At 40.3% G+C, this 27,353-nt stretch overlaps 1 protein-coding gene across 7 annotated transcripts in view; it reads right to left on the bottom strand.

Annotated features, from left to right (window-relative positions):
• UTRN (utrophin) overlaps window positions 1–27,353 on the bottom strand; it is a 585,431-nt gene that overhangs the window by 11,419 nt on the left and 546,659 nt on the right. For all 7 annotated transcript variants that reach the window (XM_055134486.1, XM_055134485.1, XM_055134487.1 and 4 more), the window contains 7 exons: window positions 21,170–21,208; window positions 20,872–20,937; window positions 19,715–19,780; window positions 8,437–8,595; window positions 7,837–8,077; window positions 4,445–4,553; window positions 3,164–3,262 (listed from right to left, as the gene is read on the bottom strand). In XM_055134486.1, the coding sequence (XP_054990461.1) occupies window positions 3,164–3,262; window positions 4,445–4,553; window positions 7,837–8,077; window positions 8,437–8,595; window positions 19,715–19,780; window positions 20,872–20,937; window positions 21,170–21,208 (779 nt within the window). The remainder of the gene's footprint in view (window positions 1–3,163; window positions 3,263–4,444; window positions 4,554–7,836; window positions 8,078–8,436; window positions 8,596–19,714; window positions 19,781–20,871; window positions 20,938–21,169; window positions 21,209–27,353) is intronic.

The raw sequence follows: 27,353 nt of genomic DNA, 5'->3' as shown, positions 1-27,353 counted from the left end.
AGACAATTCATGCAATTAGGACTTATGATTACAGTTTCATTTTGGTCCTAAGATGGCAAAGAGTGAAAATTCATGTGTGACCATGCTAATTTTTAATTCACAAAGGATCAAAAGTCAAGATTAACATGCAGATCCATTCATTGTATTCTGGTGACAAGCAACTTTAAAGTTCTCATTAGTTATAGAGGCTCAAGGGATTTTTTTCTCAGCACTGGGAGACTGCCAATAGGATTTATGTAGAAAAATTCTCCAAAGGTGTCCAGAAAGCTTTGGGAATGTGGAAAATTATTAAAATGGTTGCAGCTGAGAAACTTCAGTGGGACAATAAACCAAATGAATCCTACAGAATCTTTTGAACACTACCTGGGGGAAATTTCAATAATCAAACCTCCCCAGAAAGAAAATATAATCATTCACTCACTCACCCTTTGTATCCTTGTATCCTGAAGAAAGTATACTAGGTACAAAGTCTATGTCAGGTGCTCTATTTTGCATTAATTTTTAAAGACTTAATAAACATAGGAGAATTTTGATAATATGAATCAGTATTAAAAATAAATCAACTAAACTAATAAACTAAATCTTTCTTTTTATGGAATGACATCTCCATCTTGGACATTTAATATTATTATTATTATTATTGTTTGTGGTTTTTTTTTTTGCTTTTTGGGTCACACCCAGCGATAACTCAGGGGTCACTCCTGGCTCTGCACTCAGGAATTACCCTTGGCTGTGCTCAGGGGACCATATGGGATGCTGGGAATCGAACCCGGGTCAGCTTCATGCAAGGCAAACGCCCTACCCACTGTGCTATCACTCCAGTCCCCAGTTTAATATTATTAATGCAAAAGAAAGAACATAAATATCAAGAGAAAGCCAAACCCAAGCAAATAGAAAACATTAAATAATGAGATGTAAATTCTGAAGAACTGAAAAATACATATTCATTACTTCTCACATGGGATGTACTTGAGCTCTTCAAATTTACAGATAACTAGTAATACTCATGTACTGAAAACTATACATACCATAAATATATGTGCATACACAAAGAACACTCTGATAATATATGTAAACACCCTATTATAGATCTTGGGACTCCATAAACCACCTCCACTAACTAAAATGACAGAGGTAGAGAGGACGCCAATTCAATATTAAGTTGTACCCTGTGACATGGGTCCCAAATAAGATGTATATCTACTAAGGAATCAATGTTATTGGTAAACAGCAAATAAAATGTGATCAATAGGAATTTTGTATTTGCCCTTACATAAGGTTATAGATAAGATGCATATATTCTTAAGATTTATTTTGCCCTATTATTATTATTATTATAAAAACTTTTTTACTCTCTTCTAAAGTATCATATAAATCCAGTCTTTAATGGTATCCTAAAATAAGAATAGCACTGTAGCACTGTCATCCCATTGTTTCTGGATTTGCTCGAGCGGGTACCAGTAACATCTCCATTGTGAGACTTGTTGTTACTGTTTTTGGCATATCGAATACGCCAGGCTCTGCTGTGCGCGAGAGATACTCTTGATAACTTGCTGGGCTCTCTGAGAGGGACAGAGGAATCGAACACGGGAGGGACAGGTGCAAGGCAAATGCCCTACCCACTGTGCTATTGCTCCAGCTCTACTGTGAATATTTAAGTAACTGCTTTAGCAATGAAATTTTTAAGACAATGAAATCTCACATATGTTAATCTGAAAATTATACATATTCTATCCACCAGAAAGCATATAAATATATTTTCTATTTTAGGTCTCACGGCCAACCAACTTTTAAACTAAAAATATTAATTAGAATATTACTAATAATTATGGACTGGAGAGCTGTCCCTCTTGGAGAGCCCAGCAAGCTACTGAAAATATCCCGCCCACATGGCAGAGCCTGGCAAGCTACCCATGGCATATTCGATATGCCAGAAACAGTTACAAGTCTCACAATGGAGACAGTACTGGTGCCTGCTCGACCAAATTGATGAACAAGAGGACGACAGTGCTACAGTGTTACTAATAATTATGAAATAGCCATTTACTTAAAATTTGTTCTTAATTATAGGAGAGCATATGTAGTTTTAAGTGACCCTCTTGAGCGTTTGTGAGGCTTTTTTTTTTTTTCTTTTTGGGTCACACCCAGCAAAGCACAGGGCTTACTCCTGGCTCTGCACTCAGGAATTACTCCTGGCGGGACCATATGGGATGCTGGGATTTGAACCCGGATTGGCCTCGTGCAAGGCAAATGCCCTACCCGCTGTGCTATTGCTCCACCCCCTGTGAAGCGTTTTTAACTGACCCTCTTGAGTGTTTGTGAGAGTTAAAAGAAGTTCAGGGTTGGAAAGACAGCACAGTAGGCAAGGTGCTTGCAGAAAAGATCTGGGTCAAAGCTCAGCAGAAACTGCCAAGGTGCCAAGATGTGAAAGACAAAATTCTGGGGGAAATCAATAAACAATAATAATTAGATAATTTCCTCTAGGATTTAGACGATCTTTAGTTTGTGTGCGTATATGTGTGTGCGTGTGTGTGTGTGTGTTTTCTGGTTTCTGTTTGTTCACTGGAACATTCACAGAACCATAATCTGTTATCCTTTCAATTGTTTGGCCCTTTGTTGTGCCTGCCTTAAATGATGAAAAAGAAACCAAAAGGGGAAAAAAAAAGGAGGAAAGAGAAAAATCTAAAGGTGATCCTTTCCCTCCTCTTCTTCTGTTGACATGAGAGAACAAAATCTAAAGAACAGGGGCTGCGTCCCATTAGGAAGGGCGTTTCCCGGCCTTGTTTGGCATGCCACTTCAAAGCAACTTTGGGCAGGAATATGTGTGTCTTCCTTGAGCTTGCCTGGAAGAGGTTAAGTCCTTTTTACAAATAGACTCCTCTGATCTGCCTTCTTGTTATCTCTCCTAAGGCCAGCTGAAAAACCTCTGGCGTGGGTTAGTTGTGGGCATGTGCCCGCTGAGATAAAGCCGCAGATCAAACTTCAATTTCTCTTTGTGGTCTGGGGGTGGGGTGGGGGGGGCGTTTGACTGATTTTCACATCATTTTCCCTCCTGTTTCTAACATTAGTCTTCCTTTGCTTCCAGAGACCCATAAAGAGACTCACTGAGGAAAAGAGAAACGGGGGTGGGGAGGGGGAGCGCGTGGGGGTGGCTGGTACTCACGGCAGCAGGATGGAAAGGTGCTGTTGATTTGTTCCATGACCTCGGTGAGGTCGGTGCTGGTGTCCTGCGGGGGTACCAGCAGGTCCTCGGAGGCCGTGGCTGTGGATGAAAAGAACAACAGGTTCTAAAATTAATTAGCTTCCGCCTCGTCCCAACTCCAAGAGAAAAATATTAGCATCGAAATAAATATCAACATGAAAGCCACTCTCCTTGAAAAGGCCAAGTTTAGGGGAAAATGCCAAAACCATTTTTTACAGAAATTCATTAGCAATAGAACTTTCCCCAAATAAAATGCTCTACATGCCTCTGTTGACAGAATTTATATGTCAGGGGGAAATACATGAGCAAAAAAATAAAAAGAATGTAGCCGTATTATTTCAATGTGTTAGCTAGGATTCTGTCATTTCACATGACAAGCATTTCTTTCTTCCTTTGAGAAAGAAAGTTCTACCTTGTGTTATTTTTTTGCCTTCCCATCTATCAAACTTTCGGGAGACGTCAGCAGAAATGTTCTACTTTGATATTTTTGATTCTCTAATCAACAGCCAAGCTTGTTTTTATTTAAATCAAAATGAAAAACAATGCTAATATTTCAGGTTTTGTTTTGAATAATGTGGCAAAGGATAAAGTACATTTGATTGAAGGGGAAGGCTGTGTCCTTAATAGCGTTTTAGAATTTGAATTTTTCTGATAGTAATTCTGGTGTCTGGTTGAGAGAGTCCTTCTTGGGAAAAGGACAGGAGCCCTTATGCCCTACGACAGGCTGCGGGGCGTTGAACCCAAGTGAGGGGCAGAGTGGCAGCATCTGTAAACACTGGGGCAGAAAGAGTAGAATCCTGGGATGCCAGGATTAATCCAAGATCCTAGATTGAAACAGTAGTTTACTAAATCCAAGACTGAGTATGATATTCCTCAGCATTATATTCATATATGCACACACAAAATTCAAGACAGAAACCTTACTGAAACAAATGAACATGAAACGATTGATTCCTAGGGCAAAGAAAGGAAAGTGTAATTATGCCCATCTTTTACCAAAATGCAATTTAGTAAAACTACATGTTTTAGAAACCAGTGCATTGTAGCTTATTATTTGAAAACATTTGCCTCTTGGGTTTTATTAAAAGGTCTGTGTAACTCAGTCAAGACGCAAGAAAATACCAAGTTCCTTTGGTGCCCTACAGCAAATGTATGCAAAGATGCCATTTAAAGTGAAAGAAGCAAATGAATAAATGGCAAAGCAACAGAGAAGGGGTGCGGGGTGGGGGGAGGCTCACAGACCTGTTGAGTGGAACTGCGGGCCTGAGTCTTGGTCAAGCGAATAACTCAGTGCAGATTGTTGGGGTGAAGCCCAGGGGGAGACGCCGTTGATTCGAGAATCAGATTCAGGCTGAAATCACACAGTCAGACGTGAGAACAGAGCAAGGGTTCAAATAACTCTTAAGAGAACATTTTTTACCATCCCCAGCGCCCCCCCCCATGGATAATTCAATCCTGCAGAGTTCTTCGCCCTCGCCCTTTGCAAATATAGCATGAGTAGTATAGGATCCCCTTCCTTCCTTCCTTCCTTCCTTCCTTCCTTCCTTCCTTCCTTCCTTCCTTCCTTCCTTCCTTCCTTCCTTCCTTCCTTCCTTCCTTCCTTCCTTCCTTCCTCCCTCCCTCCCTCCCTCCCTCCCTCCCTCCCTCCCTCCCTCCTTTCCTTCCTCCCTCCTTCCCTCCTTCCTTCCGATTTTTTTGTGTCACAGCCAGTGATGCTCAGGGGTTACTCCTGGCTCTGCATTCAGGAATTACTCCTGGTGGTGCTAGGTGGACCATATGGTATGCCGGGGATTGAACCTGGGTCAGCTATGTGCAAGGCAAATGCCCTACCTGCTGTACTATCGCTTCCCCACCCTCTTTCTTTCTTTACTTGATCTCCAAATCAGTCTGTCACCTTGAGGGACTTATTTTGCCTATTCTTTTTATATTAACTGAATGAATTTCGTAGACATTTTTTTCATTTGTCCTAAAAAATTCTATCACTGCTTCTCAGAGTAAATCCATTCCATTTCAGAATCTGCTCACTGATGGATTTGTTATGTCCATAACAATCCATTATTAATAGTATTGTAAACCAAAATTTAAATAAATAGTATTTTCATATTCAAATCAATATTTAAAGGCAATATTGGAGAGCTGTTAAGAGTCCGCTTTGAATTCAGATGTTTGGATTTGTGCTCCATCACTGAGAAGTTGCCCTCCGCCCCCCCCGCAACCTCCGCCCGCCCACCCCCAGACCAACTGTCGTCAAGTATCTCTCCTATAGATGGTGGAAGGAGGGAAGAGAAACCTAGTAAGAGAATAACAAATAATCAAAGTCATTGAACTGATGATTTTGTTCACTGAATTGAGTTTACACTGGGGGCTGGGTTGGGAGGGGTCCTCAAGACCCAGGTAGAAGGCAGCCTGACTGGATGCTTGGTGATGGATGTGGGGTTAAATGATGCTTGCATGAAAAGTGTGACTAATAGGTGTGACTAATAAGTTTGGTAAATCCTAGAAGCTTAGTATAAATAGTTTTGAAAAAGAAAACTTGTCTTGTCCTATGCAACTGTGTCACGTTGGAATTCCTGCTGGTGATGCTCAGAGGACCGTACCTGATGCCTGAATTAAGTCAGAGTTCAGCTGCATACAGGGCAAGCCCCTTATCTCCATCTCTATCCCCTTGGGCCTGGGGTTCTTTTATATATATCCTAGGGGGTGGTAAAATGTGTCCAGGCCAAAGAATTTTATGAGGGGCTGACCAATTACAGGGAAAGCAGAAGTTAGTGGGTTTTTGATGTCATTTCACATTAAATTGGTATTAGTTGAAGTCTAGCAGTTTTGCCAGTTATTTTTTTTTTCCTCTCTCAGAGTTAAATTTTCCATCTACTTCTGGCACTCGTGCTAAATCATTAAGAAGAGATAAGAGCTCTACAGTCCGGGAGATACAGAGCCATTTCAGATATCAGTTATCTCCGAAAGCATTACAGTGCAATCCGAAGGCACATGAGCCATTAGGCAGCTCCGTCTAATGATACGGGGAGAGCAGAGGGTGGGGGAGCAGAGGAGCTTTTAGGTCTCCTAAGAGCATCTGCAGGCCTCAAGTGTAACTTTCTTCAGCACCGATTTGATCCATGTGTTAGGTGGTTAGTGCTAATATGTCATAATCTAAAGACACTTCATGGGAAAATTCACCCTGTAGGTGGTACCTTCCAGAAACTTCCCATTCACAGCACAATATAACTTTTCCATTGTAGGGGAATGTACACAGTGGTGGGCTTATAGAAAGCCAGACCTTGGGTCACTCTGAGGAAACCACTACTTTTCTAATGATGCCCAATTTGGAGGCTGTGATGTTTCCCCAGCTTCTGAGACATGGGCAGACATGCAGAAATGTGTATAATCAAACTAAAAGGGAGAATCTATGACCTGCTGTGTAGGTAACTGCAGACATTATACTGCTTTGCAAGATTACGGCTAGTTCAAAGACACTGGCAGCAATTGTGAGAAGATGAGTTTTCTAAATTTAAGAAAATCACCAGGGAAAAAGTTGCTTCTGCCTTTGATTCAATAATTTGTTTCTGAAGAAGGGAAGGGCCTTCTGTTTATTGTCAAATGTCAAAGAAAAGAGGAAAAAGATGCTGTGAAAGTTGATGCTGAGGGTTCTTCCAGAAAGACAAGTTCCAGACCAGTTTTTTTGGGATTCCACACGACAGACGGTTGCAATGGCAAAGGTTTAATCATTACTATTGCTGGGATATGGTTCCTATCTAATTGCTAAGTGGAATAAAGTATTTCATTCATGACAGTGCTATGTTTTTATGTTAGATATCATATTATTGTGTTATGGACCCTAACAAGATTGCAGGAATCAGAAAGGAAGAATTTGTCTGATTTTTATTTTGTATTCCAAGATACACTGTGTTTCAAAATAGGTAATTGTACAGTAATGGTATGAAAAGGATCTAGCAGGTCCTAGCCAGTATGAGGAAAGAGAGAAAAAAATGGAAAACAGGAAAGGAGAGGATGGGGATCAAAACAAGGAAGAAAAGAAAAACAATTAGGACAGAAGGAGAAAATACAAGATACCAGATCTCTATAACAAGTATTGCTCTGTATTACACATATATGCAGTTCCAATGTAAATTGTTTTTCTTATTGTCGGGAAAGTGGTAAGCCACTGCCATAAAATATGAACCAGTGTTTGGATGCAATAGTACCAAATTAACAACCATCTATTACTCATATCTTGAAGACAGATTATTGGAAGAAAGGGTGTTGGCATGAAGAGTTGAGGTCACTTCCTGTCCCTTAATCTCCAGAAATGCTTGCTGCTTCCCCCATGTAATTGATGCAGATCTATGTTTGAGGATATTTCCCCTCAACTCTCCAGAACCAAGGTGGATTTTTTGTGTCAAAGAAGAATGGAAAATTTCACCTTAAGCAGGACAAACATATTTCGGGGTACTGATGAGGGCTCACTGCTCAGGTTTCGAAAAGGTTAAACGGCTAAGCCTGTTTACCCATGGCGGTGAGACATGATCCACTGGAGGTGGCTCTGTCTACCGACACCAACACCAACACCAACCCCTGGACGATGGGTCCCCAGGTAGGGCGTGGGGAGGGGTGACCCTGGGTTGCAGATGCCCCACCTGCTCCAGCAGCTGTCGAAGTCTGTGAAGCTGAGATTCCAGCTGCTTATTGTGGTCCTCTAAAATCTGCATCCTCGCCTCCAGCCGACCCTTGTGCTGCCTGAGGAGCTTTGCCTCGGCTATGAGTTCAGAATCCTCGGACGTGTGATGTGGAGAGACGATGGAGTCCGGGGGCGAACCCACAGGAAGCCCCTTTCTCAGGTGCTGCTCTTTGAGCTGCTCATACTCCACCTGAAGATTCCTAAGAGCAAGAAGGAAACGTGGGATGCCTCTCCTGGACCCGGGCTCCTCTCCTTCCCAGACCGTGAAGACCAAGTGTAGCTCAGCCTCTGATTTTCTTTTAGGTACCATGCTTATCTCATCTAACAGTGAGATAAGCCATCACGAGTGAGGCAATGGCTGTAGGCAAGAGTTTGAACAGCTCTCCTGCACACCCTCCCCTCCCACACACTCGCGTCCTCTACAGCTTAGACTTCATGACTCCTTAGAGACAGTCTAGAAAGCCAACAAGTGGGAGCCATGTCGAAGTTCCCAGGAAAGGATTGGCCCATTGGAATTTTACCCGAGGAGAATGGCGTTCCTTCCCCAGGTCTCACACACCTTTGCTCCTCCTCCAAGTCTGCAATGATCCGCTCCAGTTCTCCACGTTCTTCCCTTTCTACTGACTTCAGGATCTGAGCTGGGCTCTGGGGCTGGCTCACAGGGGACTCACCTCCCAGAGTCTGGCAGTACTGCTGGATGAGCGCATGCTCGTCCTCCCTAGGGGAAGGAGACACAGCAGAGGCTGAAGTCAGAATGTTGATGTCTCTGGCTCTAGAGAAGGTACAGTGATGGTCATCAGAACGAAGCTGGAAAAGCTCGCGTTAGAGAGCCATGTTCTTATGACCTCCCATTAAAACTCTAGGAAGACAGGCAATCAATAGCATCTGTGTACGATACACTCCAAATTTCACATTCTGCTAGGGGTTTATGCGCATGTCTCACCAATAATTCAGCAGAGAATGATTCTATGATTCTTTGAATCAGAGAATGATTCGGGCTATACCTGAACATAGGATATTTGATATCATTCGGCAGGTTATATATGGCATGGGGAATACTGAAAAAAAAAAATGGCCCACATAAAATTTGCCCACATAAGATGTTCTTATAAGATGTTAGTTTCAAATATTTTGTCCCATGGAGCTCATACATAATGCTTGACATCAGAGAAGATCCTGATTCTCATTCCTATATTACTCATTTTACTGACAAAATGGGAGCTAAAATTGCATCTGAGAGTTAATGAATTCTTAGAGGTGTGCCTAAGCACTGAGATCAAAGTCATGTGATAAAGAGGAGAACATGAGAAAAATAGTAACAAAACTATTAAAGCAAAGGTTCAAATGACCTGTTGATGTCCTAGGGTTTCTTATCAAATAACCTCCCCTCTTTCTTTATAACTATTCCCTCCCTCTCCCTTTATAAGTATCAACACATATGCATATTTAAATGAGGGTAGACATGTGTGCATAGAAGCTCAGAGTGTTTAAAATTCAAGATCACTGATTCCACTCCTTGATGTTCATCTCAAAAATATAAAATCATTTTTTCAAAAAGATACATGCACCCCTATGTTCACTGCGGTGCTATTTACAATAGTCAAGATCTGGAAGCAACCCAAATGCCTGATGATTAAGACTAGATAAACAAATTGCTGTAAATATAAAGAACAAAATGTTATTTAGTTGAAAAATAAAAACAGAAACTGAAAGATTCCCTTTTGCTACAACTTGGTTGGAACTAGAAGGAGCCAGGTTAAGAGAAGTAAGTCAGAGGGAGAAGGACAAATGCTGGATGTTCTTACCCATATGTGATATCAGGGAAATGAGGTGGGGGAATAGCCAGTTTCTGAGCAGGGTTGAGAGGTGGAGTGGGAGGGGTTGTGTGAAAAGAGACATAAGGAAGGAGAATCGTGGCACTTGGTGCACGTGGAAGTACCAAGACCTGGTATACTAGAAATGCCAACATTATTGGAAACCTTTGAAGAAAAACAATAGTAACTACTACTGTTTTTAAAATAGCAAATGCTGTTGTAAAAATAAAAATCAAGGCCAGAGGACATAGTTAAGGCTATCATGCAAACAAGATCCCTAATCTCACCTTCCTGTTGCTATGAGATGAATAAAAAGGGGAGAGTAGGACCCTTCCTACCAATTTGGAACCAGAAATAAGGAATGTGAGTGGGTTAAGGATTGAGATAAACTACAACACCCTCTTTGAGCCCCCCTCTCTAAATAAAATGCACCAGCACTGGGAAAGAAACAATCTCTAAGAATTCAGTCCTAAATTTAAAAGAAAGAAAGGCAAAGAATGGTTATTGTTATATTATGGGATTGCTGAGTTTGAATGTAGAACCAGAAATTCTAGGGATGCCTCCAGAGCTGCAAATTAAGACAGAACTCTGGGAGGATGAGCATTTGGACAGGTGTGGGGGTACTCTCCCAACTGTAAACAAAAGGTGAAACCTCACTGCATTAGGGAAGGGCAGAGCAGACTCTGAAGCTTCTATGCTAACACCACTGGGATATCTATAAGTTACTAAGAACTGAAGATACGATTCCATCTAGGGCTGACTGGATGCACTTCACAGGGTTCAAGTGAAGAGAGGCCAGAGTAAGGAAGAATTGAGAGCACCTGCCCTGTGGTCAAGAGGCTGCAAGTTTGATCCCACGTACCTTCTTACATGCCACATATGATTTTTGCACCACTGCCATTTGTGACTTCTTATGCCACAAAAAAGTCTATAATCTGCCACTCACATGTGTAAAAGGACCTCAGCCCCCCAAAAGTTGTGCAAGCACCACAATTAGAGGCATGCTCCTGAGCAGTGAAACTAAAGTGTACATATGCATGCAACTAAAGAGTATGAGCACCGCAACCAAGTGTGTTTGTGTGGGGCGGCGGGGTGGGGGGGTCAGTTAGCATCACAACTGGGAGATTCACAACCAACTCTGTGCAATTTTTGGTCATTACAACAGTAATAAACAAGAGAAGGGAGGCTGGGTAGAAGTCTGATCAAGAACTTGTATGCAAAACACAATCTGGTTTTTAAAAAATGCAGATTTAGTGGCTGAAAGTGGTGGTAAGGTGGGTTGGGCACTTGCCTTGCACGCAGACAACTGCGATTCATTCCCGAGCACCACACACAGTCCTGGGCCTACCAGGAGTGATTCCTGAGTTCAGAGCTGAGAGTAAGCCCTGAGCACAGTTAGGTGTGATTCCCAACAAAACACAAAGACCTAAATGAAGAACAATGGGAAAAGGCTAAAGATTCATTGGGTGTAAAATAAAGTGAGAGCAAAATAAATACAGAAAAACCTTTTATAAACTTTTCTTATGTTGGAAAAGATAAATATAGAAACTAAAATGGTTGAGTTTCTACCCCCAAACTACTAAGAGACAAAGATTCACATCCTAGTGAAATGTCTAAAAAGACTCCACCTCCCCCAGGGAGCCTCGCACAAGGTGCTCAGGGTCCTGGACCTCCTCCTGGCCACCTGACCGAGTCAGCAGTTCAATGTGAGGACTGAGGATGTAGCGTTCCTCTGCTCCTGCAGTGTCAACTGCACCCAGCGATGTTGGGAGACCATCTGATGCTGGGGACCGAATCAGTGTTGCCCACATGAAAGTTGTGTGGCCTGCAAGGCACATGGCAGACCCCCTGTGCTATCTCTCCAGCCTTGAAATGTGTGAATTTTATTTATTTTTTGCTTTTTGGGTCACACCGGCAATGCACAGGGGTTACTCCTGGCTCTGCAATCAGGAATTACTCCTGGCAGTGCTCAGGGGACCATATGAGATGCTGGGAATTGAACCCCAGGTTGGCCACGTGCAAGGCAAATGCCCTACCCGCTGTGCTATCACTCCAGCCCCCAACATGTGTGAATTTTAAAGAGAAAACATCAGATAGCTGTAAATAACAAACAAAGCAATAAATCCTTTCAAATGAAGACCGTTAAGCCTTCAACTATCCATAGTATTCAATGCCAAAGACAATAGAACACCTAGTGCTCTAGGTGGAGCACCCAAAAGCAATCCTAGGACAGTCACACAGTGCACAAGAGTAGAGTAATGCATTTTCTTTCCACAGTGTGAGGGAAAGACAGAATGAGGGATAGTGTGAAACAGGGAGAACACAGTTTATAGTTTCAGGTATCGTAAAATTATGATATAAACTGCTTCTTACATTAAAGAAACAATAATACCTATAAATAATATGCCCCAAAGAAAATGATATGGAATAAAAGTGAAAGTATTTTAAAAAGGAATATAAGGACAAGAACTGAAAGAAAACTCAGGTTCTGTAAGTTACTTGGTACACCTGAAGGCCATGATTTGACTTCAATATTGTCCTTTATACTAAGGCAATATTAGACAATTTGTCCTGGGGCTAAGCCTCATATGCTTGATACCAACACTAATCGACTTGCTTTGCTTGGCTTTAGAGACTGGAGGACAAACCATAGTAAAGCAAATAAGACATATGATGGTAAAAATTAGACTTGAGATGTACTTTCTTAAAATTTACATGGATTACTTTCTTGTGGAAAAGATGGGATTCAACAATGTGGTATAATTATCATCACCATTACTGTTACTGCATTGTTTTTAAAGAGACATACAAAGGAATGAAGGCTATTTTTTTTAAATGAGGATTAAAAGCTCATTTATGCTCATTTAAGGTCACTTTAGTTTTAAATGCCTTCATAGACTGTTAGGCTCACAGGTTCAACATAAAAATAGATACATTCAACTTTTAATTATGTCTATGGAAAATCAAGAATGAATGCTTTAATTGCAGATATTCATGAAGTACACGATTAGGGTCATTAAACATCAACAGAGTTAAAATAGAAAACACTTCAATGATATAGGCCTGCACAATGAAATACCATTATATGGGATATAATTATGCTATATTTAAGACACATAGTAAATATTATTTAGGCTACAAAGCAGTACATATCAGAAGAAATAAAAGTTGTGAGTCATTTGTGACCTTTAGAAAGGAGGCAATGCATAAACAAAATAACAAAAATATCCTCCCTTTAAAGGACTGTCCTGTCCCAGGCTTCAGAGCTGGTGCAAACCAGACCTGTCTCCCAATCTGAGCCGCGGTACGAAATCAGTGTCACTGAGTGCAGATGACAGATGGCGTGGGACGTCCTGATGGCAAATGGCCTAAGGAACTGTCCTTGAGTTCCTGCTATGAAGTTTTCCAAGATTGTGCTGGGTTCTGCCTATTTTTGAGATACGGTTGTTTAAATCCTTCATCAAAAATCCTTATAATATGGAGCTGGAGCTATAGTACAGCGGGGAGGGCATTTGCCTTGCATGCGGCTGGCCTAGGTTTGATCCCCAGCACCCAATACGGTCCCCAGAGTACCGCTGGGAGTAATTCCTGAGTGCAAAGCCGGGAGTAACCCCCGTGCATTGCTGGGTGTGATCCAAACGTTTAAAAAAAATAGTTATAATACTTAAAACTCGTATCTTAGAGAAACTATTCAGAGTCAGAATTTCAGGAGCCAAGTATGGGGAATTGGGGCAAAACAGTGAAACCATCGGCAAGACTGATCCCTGCCGGGGCTGGCTGGGAGCAGCCTAGGAAGCAAGAGGAGGAGCACAGTTATGCGAGCGGCTTCATGGAGAAAGAAAGCTCTGGGAGTCAGGGAATTGGTTCCACGGACCAATGAGTGGGAAACCACAAGCCTCCCAGTGCAAAAGAAGAAGGCTGCTCCAAAACACCAATGATAAAAAAGAGCTTTGACTAATTCAGACAAGTTCAAAATTCATTCCTCAAACTAAGCACTCTCTCTTTTTTTTTATTTTTGGCCTATGAGATTACTCCCAAACAAATTATAGAAGTTGAGTTATAGTATTTTTTTATTACACCTGCATTGTGAGGGTGGGTGTTGGTACGGACTGGGCAGGATGAAGACTGGCCAGTGATGATCTCCACGAGGACTGGATGGACACACAGATACTCTGGGCCCAGACCATTCCATCCTCCTTGGATCATTCCCACCTGGGAAGTTGCCACCTTCCACTCCTTCCCATAGCAGCTGTGACGGAATTATTAGGTGGTCAGGAGTTGCCAGAAGGCCTGAAGGGGGTGCCTGGGTTTGAACCCACCACTTATTGACTCTGAAACCCAGGCAAGCTCTTTCACCTTTCACAGCCTCCATGGATTTACCTGTAAAATGCTGGTAACAAAGGCAAGAGAGAGAATCACCTCACGGGCTCTGTGAGGATCAAATAAGCAAAGCTGGGGAGTGTGATTAGAATAGTGCTTTGACTCTACTTTTAGTTGGATCAATTAAGGAAGAGATAATTTTTGCTTTGTGATCTTTACTTCAGGCTGGAGTGATAGCACAGCGGTAGGGCGTTTGCTTTGCATGTGGTCAACCCAGGTTCGGTTTCTCCACCCCTCTGGAGAGCCTGGCAAGCTACCAAGAGTATCTCGCCTGCACGGCAGAGCCTGGCAAGCTACCCGTGGAGTATTCGATATGCCAAAGACAGTAACAACAAGTCTTACAAGGGAGACGTTACTGGTGCTCGCTCGAGCAAATCGATGAGCAACGGGATGACAGCTGGCAGTGATACATCTTTACTTCAAGAGAAACCTACCAATGTTGTTCATGACCCAGCTCAGACTAGGAAAAAAAAAGTCACTATTCAATGGGGTCTAGATAGAGAAATAACGAGAAAAAAAATTCTGAAAGTATTGAATAAACTGTTTTTGTTTTTTTGCTTAAGACACTTTGTGTTGATTTGATTTGATTTTTTTCCTCAGGCATTTATTCCTTCTTTGTGACTCACTATGATTTCTAAATTTGCTACAGTGAATTCTTTTTTTGTGTGTTGATTTTAATCTTTTTTAACAATACCAGTCAAAAATTGACAATAACATCCGTTGGTAACTTTCAAGATGAACAAAGAGGCAAGATCCCATTGAGAAGCTACCAACTCTATACTCAGGAGCTAGTGATGCAATAAAGCGGTCCTGGAAGCTGTCATCTGTTTAGTTTTGGGACTGCATCTGGATCCCACTGGAGCCTTTTGAAACTCAGGGAGAAGCTAAGCTGATAGAGTATGGGTACTTAGCTTCTGCTATGACAACCAAGTTCTATAAGCAACAGAGAAACTTCAATTCAAGTTGAAAGTAAAGAAAGAAGAACACATTTTCTTGTTAAGAGAAGCAAATATTTTATGGTATAAGATGCTAAATTATTCACTAGGTAGCAGGGCAGAAAACCAAAGAAAGAAGGGGTTCACTTCCTCACTCTTCCCTCACAAATCCCACGAAGCACCATCAACCCCAAAGAGGGAATGGTCACCCGGTCATCCTGATGGTAAGTTTCTCTTTACTGGAGGGAAAAGTATCACAGTCATATTTATTTGCCTTGTCTAGTCAACTGATTAGAACAGAAGCAATTAGATAAATGCATCTACATGCATCTTGATGTATATATTTCAAGGAAATGAAGGGTTCAGAGTAGGCTTTCAGAGTTTTGGTTAGCATTCTCGCTGAAAGGGGTACACCACTAGCTGTCTCACAGAGCAAGTGCTCCAGTATGCTCAGAAACACAAACCATATAAAGGAAAAAGAATTTCTAGAATTGGACTTTTCAGAAATAAAATTTTATTCACTATAGTCTGCAACACAGATACTGAGAGGACATTGTGTTTGTTTCTTACCTACTTTGAGCACACAGTTCATATCCAGAGTGGCCATTTCCAGCTATCTTTGTCATACTGGTTCCTTCTCTATCCCAATTGCCTGCCCCCCAGCCGAGTACTTGAGGCAGGTTTCCAACTGTAGGCTGATCCTCCTTGCCCTTGTTTCTACTGTTCTTGGGTATTAGTCTCATAGTATGTTTTTCTTATATTCCAGAAATGAATGTCATCCCAAATTCAATTCCTCCACCCCTCTCGAAGAGCCTGGCAAGCTATCGAGAGAATCGAGCCCGCGCGGCAGAGACTGGCAAGCTACCCGTGTGTATTGGATATGCCAAAAAACAGTAACAATAAGTCTCTCAATGAGAGACGTTACTGGTGCCCGCTTGAACAAATCGATGAGCAACGGGATGACAGTGACAGTGACAGTGAATGTCATCATTTTATGTCTGTCCTTCTTCTGACTCATTTCACTCAGCATGATACTCCTCATGTACATTCATGTATAGGCAAATTTCATAACTTCATTTTTCCTAACTGCTGCACAGTATTCCAATGTGTAGATGTACCATAGTTTCTATAACCAGTCATCTGTCCTTGGGCATGTGGGTTGTTTCCAAATTCTGGCTAGTACGGCGATAAACACAAAAGTGCAGATGTTATTTATGCACTGTATTTTGGGGCCCCCAAAGAGAGAGCAGGGGGACAGTAAGGGTAGAGAGAGGGGTAGAGAGGGGGGAAGAAGGAAAGTGCCTGCCATACAGCTACAGAGGCAGGTGGGAGGGGGGTGGTAGGAGGAAAACTGGGACCACGGGTGTTGGGAAATGGACACTGGTGGAGGGATGGGAGTTGGATCATTGTATGACTGAAACCTGATCTTGAACAGCTTTGTAACTATCTCATGGTGACTCAATTAAAAAAAATTAAAATAAGTAAATAAGTAAAATACCAAAAAAAGGAAAAATTTTAGAATACCTCTTAAGAAAATAATGCATTCAGAAACTACTAATTAAAAAAATTTCTCTTGAGTACTTTGTATCTTCTTACACTATTGAATTAACCTTATATGTAAGGGAGAATTTTTCCTGGTCTTTCCTGACATCTAGAGGTCACCTGAAATTCTCCCACTTTAAAGCCAGCGGCAGAACATCTGCAAATCTCCACTTCTGACTTCCGTTTCTATCACTGCAACTCCCCCATCTCTGACTTCACCCCTCTAATAAGGACTCTTGAAAACACATTGAATTCCAAGACATTAACCAGGAGAATCTTCCCATTTCAAGATTCTTTGTATCATGCATGCAGAGTTCCTTTTGGTAAGCAAAGTAACATAGCCGCAAGTTTCAGGGATTTGGATGTGGACTTCTTTGGGAGCCATTATTCTGCTACAAATGCCCTTGACAGGGTGGAAAATATTACCCTGAAGCTTTGTCCTCTTAAATAAAGGTAGCAAACACGTAAGCATGGTAAAGCTTCAATTTCTCATAGCTTTGTAAAAAAAAACCTTGCCAACCCAGAGGACTATAACCTGAAAGGCCCCGCCTCTTGTATTTTCTACAAAACTGTCAGACCCACCTCTCTTAGGTGCAAAACACTAATTCCGAACAAAACTAACAAAGCTGGCAGTCGGTAGGCACTCTCGGTAACCCACATAGCCCTAAAAATCACCAGGACAGTTCTGAGCCGACCACTAGTTGGAGAGGAATAGAAACCTATTCTAAGCAAAGAGGCTGAGCGTTCCAGGAAAGACCACTTACCTCCCACCCCTTGACTCGACTGTTCTGCCTCCTTCATTGTAGAATGGAGTAAAAGCTAGCACCCAAGGGCCACAGGGCAGTCTGCTCTCCCGCTGCTCTGGCCTACTGATACGATATGCTGCTATTTCCTCCTTCTTTCAACAGACTCACTTGGCGTTTGAAGATTTGACCAGAATATTCATAGATTCCTTTACCATTCACCCCAAGAGTCTATTTCTACCCCAAATCCTCATCAGGGTGTTTCTTTTCCTTGTGACACCACATCTCTGCTCAGGCCTGTAGGACTCCTGAAGACTCTAAACTGACGTGCTGATAAATGTCTAACAACAGATTCTCCAAAACCAGAAATCAAATAAATCGAAGGTTTTGAGCTGTGGCATTTGCAATTTGTATGGTTTAAAGACTTCCAGCACAGCCAATTTCAAGCTACTGGTTTCTCTGAATGGAGCCAGATGCACCAACCTAAACACTAATAAATTACCACCGAAACCTAGAAAAAACAAAACCAAAATAAACTGAAAATAAACTAATTAGGGCATAATAAACCTTGACCATTATTTTATTTTTTGTTTTTATTTTAATCTAAGAAATTTATCTGAATATATAAATTAGTAATAGAACAAATATATCAAACTTTAAGAGTTTGCTTTTATTACTGATTCTCAAACACAACTGTATGGTAGATATATAATACTTGTTGTCTATGTGAAAAAAGCTTAATATATTCACTGATGGTCTATTGAAGTGCATAAGCTGTCAGTTATCTGCTTGGTTTTTCTTCACTCAGACTTTAGTTCTAAAGTAAAAGTGTGTAGGATTTATCAATATTCCCTCTTCTCCCCACCTCTCTTCTAAGTAGTTTTTATTGCAATTCAAACCTCGGATATACAGATTTTGAGCATGACCAACACTCTCTGTTACAGGGCATGGAAAAGACATTTTTAAAAAATTCAGATTTACTTTTACTACACTTGATCTTAGCCAAAACTCCGAGAAGTGATCAGATTTACTTTTAATTGTTTGATCTCTTTATTATTATTTTGTTTAACCCTCTGGCTAGTACCAGCTTTAGTGGGAATGAAGTTGATATAGAAAATACTGAAAATATTTAAGTACTTTACATAAAAATACAAGCTGTATCTTAAAAATGAAATAAGCGTTAGGAATATGCTGTTATCATCTTGATTTGTGTTTTTTTCCATTCTCATAGTATATGAATAATAATGTTAATAACACTATAATGAAGTACTATCATGCTAATCTTTGAAATTTTAAAAACTTTTATTATAAGTTTGGGCTGGAGCAATAGCACAGCGGGTAGGGCGTTTGCCTTGCACGTGGCCAACCTGGGTTCGATTCCTCCACCACTCTTGGAGAGCCCGGCAAGCTACCCAGAGTATCTCGCCTGCATGGCAGAGTCTGGCAAGCTACCCGTGGTGTATCCAATATGCCAAAAACAGTAAAAAGTCTCACATGGAGATGTTACTGGTGCCAGCTGGAGCAAATCTGATGAGCAATGGGATGACAGTGATACAGTGATACAGTGAATGATAGCAACCCTTTTTTTCTCCATTGTCAAGGAGACACAGTACTGAGGGTATTCCAATTCAGTCCTCTCCATGGTCCTTTATAGCAGAAGGTAATTAGGTAATGTATTCTACAACTTCTCTTATTACTCTACAAATTCCCACCAGGCCCACACCACAGCAAACCTGCATTAAGTCCAGTAAAATTGACATTATTCAAATGTTTCAGACATCATTCAGATTGAAAACACTAATTTCAAGTCCTGGGAAGGAAAAGTTCTGAAGAAAAGTCTACGTATGACAGTGGGATCATCTGAGATGAATTATCTGCCTAGGAGGGTTTTTAAAAAGCACTCCAAAGTCAATGGGCCTTTTCCTCATTGGTAATAAAATAAAATTCTGCAGAGAAGTTAACACTTTTCAGGGAAGGGTCAGGAACATATGTCTGCGTGGAGGAGCCATCATTGTTAAATGTCAAGGATTATGAAGAAAATGTGAGGAGGCAGAAGGAATAGCATTTTATGGTCCTGCACATATTCTGTAGCATTTCATTTGCTACAGTAACAGGAAATATCAGACAAACGGAAAGAATATATATATAATGGTCTTCATAAATAAAACAATGTGATTTTTCTGAGGCATATCAGATGACAAATGTGTGAATTTTATTAACTTATATGAAACTAATGAATAAACATACTCAATTTATACTAGCATGACTTAGAAGCATAAAATCTATGTAGACATTTTTATAGCCACACTTATCAATTTTGATTGGGATCAAAATTCAGAGCCACAATCAATGAATATTATATCCGACAACCATAATATAAGAATGAGCCTTTCAAGGCAGTGCTAATTTCAGGATGTACTTACACACTTCCTGTGGTAGAGCTGCTATCAGTAAGGAAAGAGCCATTAGTTCTTTCCATTTGGGCCAGTCTGAAAAAAAAAAATAAGGTTAGTAAGACAGTTACAGGGACAAAGTTCAGTGGAGGTATATCCTCAGTCAGTATGAAACTCACAACTCTGACAAAATACAGAAAGGTTCAAATTTCTTAATGACGTTGTGAACAGAACAGGTAATATTGAGTTACATTTTTACCATCACTACTTTAAGGCATTATCTGACACCATGGAATCCAGTCTCTTAATTGATCTTCCAGATCTTGGGGAATCTTCCCTCTCATACAAATCTGATTAAGTGCCTCATGTTCAAAAACTCCCTTCTACAGATACAATATACTTCACTAGTGAGTGGACCTTTCATTACTGAAATTCACCTTCTGTTTTTTGTATCATGCTTAGCCCTTTTCCTATTTGCATTTTTTTTCAGTAAGTCATGTTTTTTTCTAGGTCATGCTTTTCAGTATATTTTAAAAATTAATCCAAGCCTTCCCCTTCCCCTCCTATTTGACCAAAACCCAGTTTCAATGCCACTATTTCTGTGATGCTCAAATAATTTCTTTTAGGCATAGCTGGTTACAGGTTACCATAGCTAATACACACACACACACACACACACACGCACACACGCACACACGCACACACGCACACACACACACACACACACACACACACCACCCCTGGAAATCTGTACACAGCATCAAGACCAGCCTATACTTAATATCATTTGGGGAGTTTAAAATAAAATCTTATAACAAAACATTAGCATAAATGTAATTACATGCTGCAATTCATAAACACAAAAATTCTTGAGAACACTTTAAAAATGCTTTATTCACTGAAACTGAGTTACATTATCTCAATCTTGCTTGTGAGATGCCTGAGTTCTCCTGAGTTCAATAATCAGATCTTACTGAGGATTACTTGCCACAAAATGAATTGCAGATATGTGGAAAAACACAAGTAATAATATGGGAAGATGGGAGTCCAAATTCCAAATATGAGAGAACCAGAACTCCTCCAAAACTATATCCCTTAAATCAAGGCATGCCGATGGTGTAGGACTGATAAGAGAATTAGATCCAGGCCGGAGGGCCGTGCAGGGGAGGGCTCCTATCCATTCTTACCGTGTGGCATACTGTTCTATTCTTGAATGGGTGTCATCATGAAACAGCTGAGGAGACTGCGAGGGGCTATGGAGAAAACAAAAAACAAACACAGGAAGAGTGTTATGTCCAAATACTGACAGATGTTCCTTTACGAATGTTAGCTTGGTTAAACAATAATTTTGTCATGCAAATATACCACCTGGATTGTCACCCAGGAGGCAGAATTATTATTTCAGAACAGAGGTTAGTAAATACCCCCATGCTAGGAAAATGGATCGGAATATCATCTTTTGCTTTGCAAGCTATGGATACTCACTCATAGTGTTCTGGCCACATACTGATGAGAGTGATAGGACTGCAGAGAGGGAACAGGGAAACAAAGGTCACAAGAGCAACACTTCAGTGCAACGCAACATAAGCCAAAAACAGTGGGGCATGGGTAAGAACACAGGCGTTTGTCTTCCCTTCCTGTACTGATGTGCTTGAAGCTCACCGAGGGGAAATCAAAAGCAATGGGAGTCACTGTTTATTCGAAAGAAGATGTTATGTATTCCGGTGCCTGCAGGGGCCTTTCTGCAGATATTAACAGGATATTTGTTACAGGACAGCAAACACATCTTTAAATAGTTGTATTGAAAAAAAAAAGAAACAGACGGCTTCAAAATAGCACAAAATCATGGAATCTTTTTATAGATAATAACGCTCCACAATAAACAGAGCGGAGATACAAATCTTATTTGTGCTTTTCCTGGAGAAGAAATCTGATCAGAAAGACAAACTTAAATACCACAGACTATATTATATATTGATGGCAGAGCTACAGCAAAATGAGATTTTGGCGGGGTTTTCTTTGTGCAATTTCATACATAAAGATTCGAATCCAGTGTACACAAACCTCTCAACAGATACACTGAATAAGATATCCCTTACATATTTTCCCATATCCCACCCAAAATTTAGGATTAGTGATAAAACTGAAAGCACTTCTCTAAAACATGATTTTTTAAACTGAATCACTGTGAATTGCAACTCTTTGCAAAGTTAGTTATTATTTTCAGGTTCACAATCACCAATCCCATTACCAGCATAACTTGTCCATTGCCCTTCCTCCCCTGAGCCTGAATAGGCAGGTAGGTCCTCCCTCTCCAACAACCCCCCCCACCCCAGCCCCGGCCCCACTATCCCCAATCCGGTGTCAGCTTCCTACTGAACTAGTTCTCCTACTCATCTTTTCTATTGTCTTGGGCTTTGTGATTCCCCTCTGAAGTTTCTTTATATCCCACATAAGAGAGAGATTATTCTGGGTTCTAGACCATGGTATACTTCAAGCATAATTTTAACCACAAGTTCAAACTCTGTTATGAACAAAAAGAGAATGCGTTTGTGCATTTGAGTTTGCTTGAATCTGGGGCTTGAGCAGTTTCATTGCTACTTCTGGGGCAGCCCAAATATCACAGCACTGCCTAAAATCCTCCAGGGTCTGTGATATACGGCCTAGGAGAAACTGTTCCTAAATAAAATTAGGATCTAATTTGATCCTAGTTCAAATTCTAGCCTTTTTATTGGTAAGGAAGTGTAGCAATGAAGATGGATATTTAAATTTAGATCTTGGTTAAATGACAGTCTCCTGCAAAGCTAAGCTGATGAAAACAAAGAGGAAAATGAAGATTATGTAGCCCTGCTTGATACTTCTATTTCTTATGTACTTATACTATAAGCACACAAAAGAAAAGCCAATAATCTCATACATCCTCATTGGAAGCATAAATTGATACCTGAATGTGAAAAATCATGTTACTGGAAGAAAACACTGAGATTCTTTGGACCTGCTTTCAAAACAAACATTTATTCACTCAGTATTTGCCAAAATATCTATACTGTAAATAAACCCAATCATCCATAAGTAAAACAGATGCAACAACAATGAAACAACAGAGTATTATTAAGTTGCCTATTACAACTCTACTTTTCATTAACTTTGAAATATAGATGTTAAATGTAGGTAATTGCTCTGTTAGTCTTTCTTTCTTTCTTTCTTTCTTTCTTTCTTTCTTTCTTTCTTTCTTTCTTTCTTTCTTTCTTTCTTTCTTTCTTTCTTTCTTTCTTTTTCTCTTTCTTTCTCTCTTTCTCCCTTCCTTCCTTCCTCTTTCTTTCTTTCTTTCTTTCTTTCTTTCTTTCTTTCTTTCTTTCTTTCTTTCTTTCTTTCTTTCTTTCTTTCTTTCTTTCTTTCTTTCTTTCTTTCTTTCTTTCTTTCTTTCTCTCTTTCTCTCTTTCTCTCTTTCTTTCCCTGTGCACCAAGTGTTGCTCAGAAATACTCCCGGCTCTGTTCTTGGGGGCCAGGGGTTTACTGCTGACATTACTCGGTGGATTATGCAGTGTCAGGGGAGAGTCCTGACCTCTTGCATGCAAAGTGTGTGCTCCAGTCCATTGCAGTTTCTCTCCAGGCCATGTGCAACACATTTCCTAAAAATAATAACTGTTCTGAAGCTCATTTCAAAAACTCAATGGTACCATAACATTGACCATGAGCTTTAAACATAAAGAAAATATGTATTGGGGATCATAATTGGACTCAGAAAAGCTTCAAGAAACTGCTTGACTGGTTCTTGTGAAGTTAATTCAGTTAGTACAAAAGTGATTCATTGAAGTAAGATAAGAATGGCAGAGAAAGAAAGCTGAGCTGAAGAGGTTCTCAAAAGAAATTTCTTTTTTTATTATATGAAAGAAGTTTCTATGAAAAAGCAATAAAGATAAGAAACAAACGTTCGGCTTCATTGATTTTAAAGAATTTTGATATGGAGCAGGGGGTTAAAGAGACGTGATTAGCCTTCTCAATTAATTCTGGAAAGAGCAAAACAAGGCATATCCCCACTGAACAACTCTAATCTCTGATTAAAGGCAGTTAATAATAAGACCCAAAATTTGTGCATTAGGGCAGACTGAAAAATTCAGACTACCCTTGCTTTCTGGAATGGTGGCTAACCACGTGTTATGGTCAACAGCCCATTAATGTGGAAGCAATCAATACTTAACCCATTATATCTATTTCAGAGTTTCCTGAAAGAATTTAGTGACCCTTATAGAGGACTGGAGTGATAGCACAGCAGGTAGAGCATTTGCCTTGCATGCGGCCGACCTGGGTTTGATTCCTCCATCCCTCTTGGAGAGCCCGGCAAGCTACCAAGAGTATCCTTTCTGCACGGCAGAGCCTGGCAAGCTACCTGTGGCATATTCGATATGCCAAAAAACAGTAACAAGTCTCACAATGGAGACGTTACTGATACCCGCTTGAACAAAACTGATGAACAACAGGACAATGGTGCTACAGTGCTACCATAGAGCCTTAAGTTCTCAGTTCCTATTCTTACAGCTTTCTTCAACTCATTTACCCTCACGTAGAGTGAGGCCCTAGCAAAGTCTGAATTAAAGAACCTCCAATGGTTCCCTGAATCCTCTCAGAAAAAAATCCAAAGAGCCGCTGGAGGCTCTTTGACACATAGTTTCTACCTCTCTCTCTCCATTTCATTTCTGGCCACTCTTTCCAGCTTCTCCTCAATTTGCAAAATCTGTCTTCTGTCCAGGCTTCTGTAAATATTTCTCTTGCCCTCACACTTTCTCACACCAAATGCCAAACATTTTGCCCGCTCATCTCTGAAGTTTTAATGCCACTTCCTCCAGTGTACCACTTCCTGTATGACCTGAGTCTTGCTAGGAACACCCTTTAAAAACCAAAAAACGCGTCTATTCCACTTTAATTAATATTAGGGAGAGGTATTTATTTAGCTTCTCTAATCAGCAGGGAAATCAATGAATATGCTCTCAAATTATCGTGTCACCATTTTAGCTTGCTGGTTAAGTATATTTTCAGTGGGAGCCTTTTAATCAAGCTCTGCTCATTTGTTTTTGAAAAAAAAAAGCTCACATAAATAGTTATAAAATTAATTGGACAAAACTTAACATTGGAATTGTTTACCTCCTGTTACTAATAACCCGTTTTTCCCCGCTACAAATCCCTTCCATGCATGCACGATAATTACTGGATGGGGATAAAACATTACATTTTGCAAGGATGAAAGAGAAGAGAAAATAATTCTAATCAGCTTCATAAATAACTTCAACATATTTACCACCTCACTGGTTTTTCTCCAATGTTCTCTCCTCCCACAAATAGGAGAGGCGAAATCAACTTTTTACTACCCACTCACATAAATTGTTACACCAGAAGATTAAGTGGCCCTGTGATAGGGGGCTGCACACACACACACACATACACACACACACACACACACACACACACACAAATCAGCCCTACTGAATCCAAGAACTCATTCTAGGATTTAAAACAGCAAGAAAACTGCGCACTCTATCCAGTAGCTCATAAATCCTTTTCAAAAAGAGTCTCAAGATACTTGGTTTAATCTTATACTCCTTTCTTTTCCTTGTTTTCCTTTCATCAAAAATGCTAGTATATTTCTGCTAGATGAAGTATTTTCAAAGTCAGAACCAAAAATAATGGCACAAAATTAATTGGCATACTTTGTTTTTCTCTGAGTCACTCAGAATAGAATGACTAATGTTAATGATTGTTTTGACAATGAAAGGCAAATTAGCAAAAATTCCTTAAAGATGCATAATATAATAAAGTACATAATTCATACAAAGAAAACTGATACTTGGGACACAGAATGCCAATAGCTTGTTAAAACAGTAAAAGGCACATCACTGGTTCAAGCCAATTAAATCATCCTAAAAATAACTGCACTGTGTGATGATTCTATGCTTCGGGCAGTTACTGAAGGTTAAGGAGATATGATGCCGATAAATGAAAGATTATTTTTTTCATGGGGCATTCAACACAGAGAAACTGTATTAGACATAAAAATCAAACAAAAATTCATTATTATATAAGATCGCAAAGAAAAATGATACCCACTCAAAACACAAAAACAAAAATAATAGACCAAAAACCTATCTTTACAAAGGAACTACTGGAATTAGCTCTTTAATTTTTTTTAATATATGCATTCATGTATTTATTTGCTTTGGGGACTGTGCCTGGTGGTGCTCAGGGCTTACTCCTTGCTCAGGGATCACTTCTAGCACTACTTAGGGGTCCATATGCAGTTGCAGAAATCAAACTGGCACTGTATATGCACAAGCAACAGCCTTAACCGCTGTTCTGTCTCTCTGGCCACAAACTGTCACTGTCACTGTCATCCCGTTGTTCATCGATTTGCTCAAGTGGGCACCAGTAACATCTCCATCGTGAGACTTCTTGTTACCATTTTTGGCATATTGAATTTGCCACGGGTAGCTTGTCAGGCTCTGCCATGCAGGCGAGATACTCTGGGTAGCTTGCTGGGCTCTACGAAAAGGGCGGAGGAATGGAACCCAGGTTGGCCGTATGCAAGGCGAACGCCCTACCCACTGCACTATCGCTCCAGCCCCTGGCCTCAAACAAATCTCTAAATTTAAACAGTCTTAATAAAATTGCATTCCAAAAATGTACTACAGGAAAAATGATGTATTTATTATTTGTCTATAATTCAGTATTCAGTAGTTATCAAAATTTTTCATTTTTTCATATAACTTAAATACATACCTAGCAGGTTTTTGGACATAGAAGCCTCTGTACAGCAGGATTAGATTTCTTTCTGTATTTACATACATAACTCTAGCTAGGGAGGGATAAAAATCTCCACTAGACTTGGACTGTGATCTACTTCTCAGCAGTTCCACAAGTCACACAGATGTATTTGTATATAAATTTAGCAAAGGCTCTTTTCCATAAGAGCCTTATATGGAAGAAAAATTTTTATCATTTTGCCTCTTTATTTCTACATCTTTGAGATATATGGATTGTCATCATACCCTATTACTGCTCTCTGATTACCTTCCATAGACACAATAAAGTAAATTATGGTTAAAGTTAGTTTGACTTTACAAAAATTACACTCAATATGCTTACTATATTTCTTACAATCATTTCTCTCTTGTATACTTCAGAGCATTCCACACGTCACACTTGGGGTTTCTTTTCTAAACTCTGGACGAGGCTTGCCCTGCAAGCCCGTGTTTGTGCCTGAACATATATCTGGCTTGCTTGTCTTCATGGTTCTTTTCTTGCCTATTTCCACTTTGGGGAAGCCTGTGTTCTCTCTCAATCTCAAGCATGTATTTCTCTCTTTTTCTCCTCTTCACATCTTTTTAAATAAGCATTAAGAAAACCCCAAAAAACAAAAAACGCTTGCGCCACAAATAAATAAAGTCTGAAAGATGTCTATCGGTATCTAGAACGTCATTACTTTTTTTTGACTAGGCACTCTGGGGATGATTAGCAATAAAATTAGTTCATTCTCAGGATTCATACACAAGAAAACTGCCTTTGTAGGAATATTTATGCTGATGTTTTATTTTAATTTGAGGGGAGGTATTTGAACCATACTCCTCTGTGGGGAGGGCTTAGTTTGGGTTCTGTGCTCCTGGCAGGGTTTAGGGGA

Source organism: Sorex araneus, chromosome 4, assembly GCF_027595985.1.
Source record: "Sorex araneus isolate mSorAra2 chromosome 4, mSorAra2.pri, whole genome shotgun sequence".
Taxonomy (NCBI): Eukaryota; Metazoa; Chordata; class Mammalia; order Eulipotyphla; family Soricidae; genus Sorex; species Sorex araneus.
Note: the sequence above shows the minus strand (reverse complement) of the source record. Positions and strands in the feature narration are given on the sequence as shown.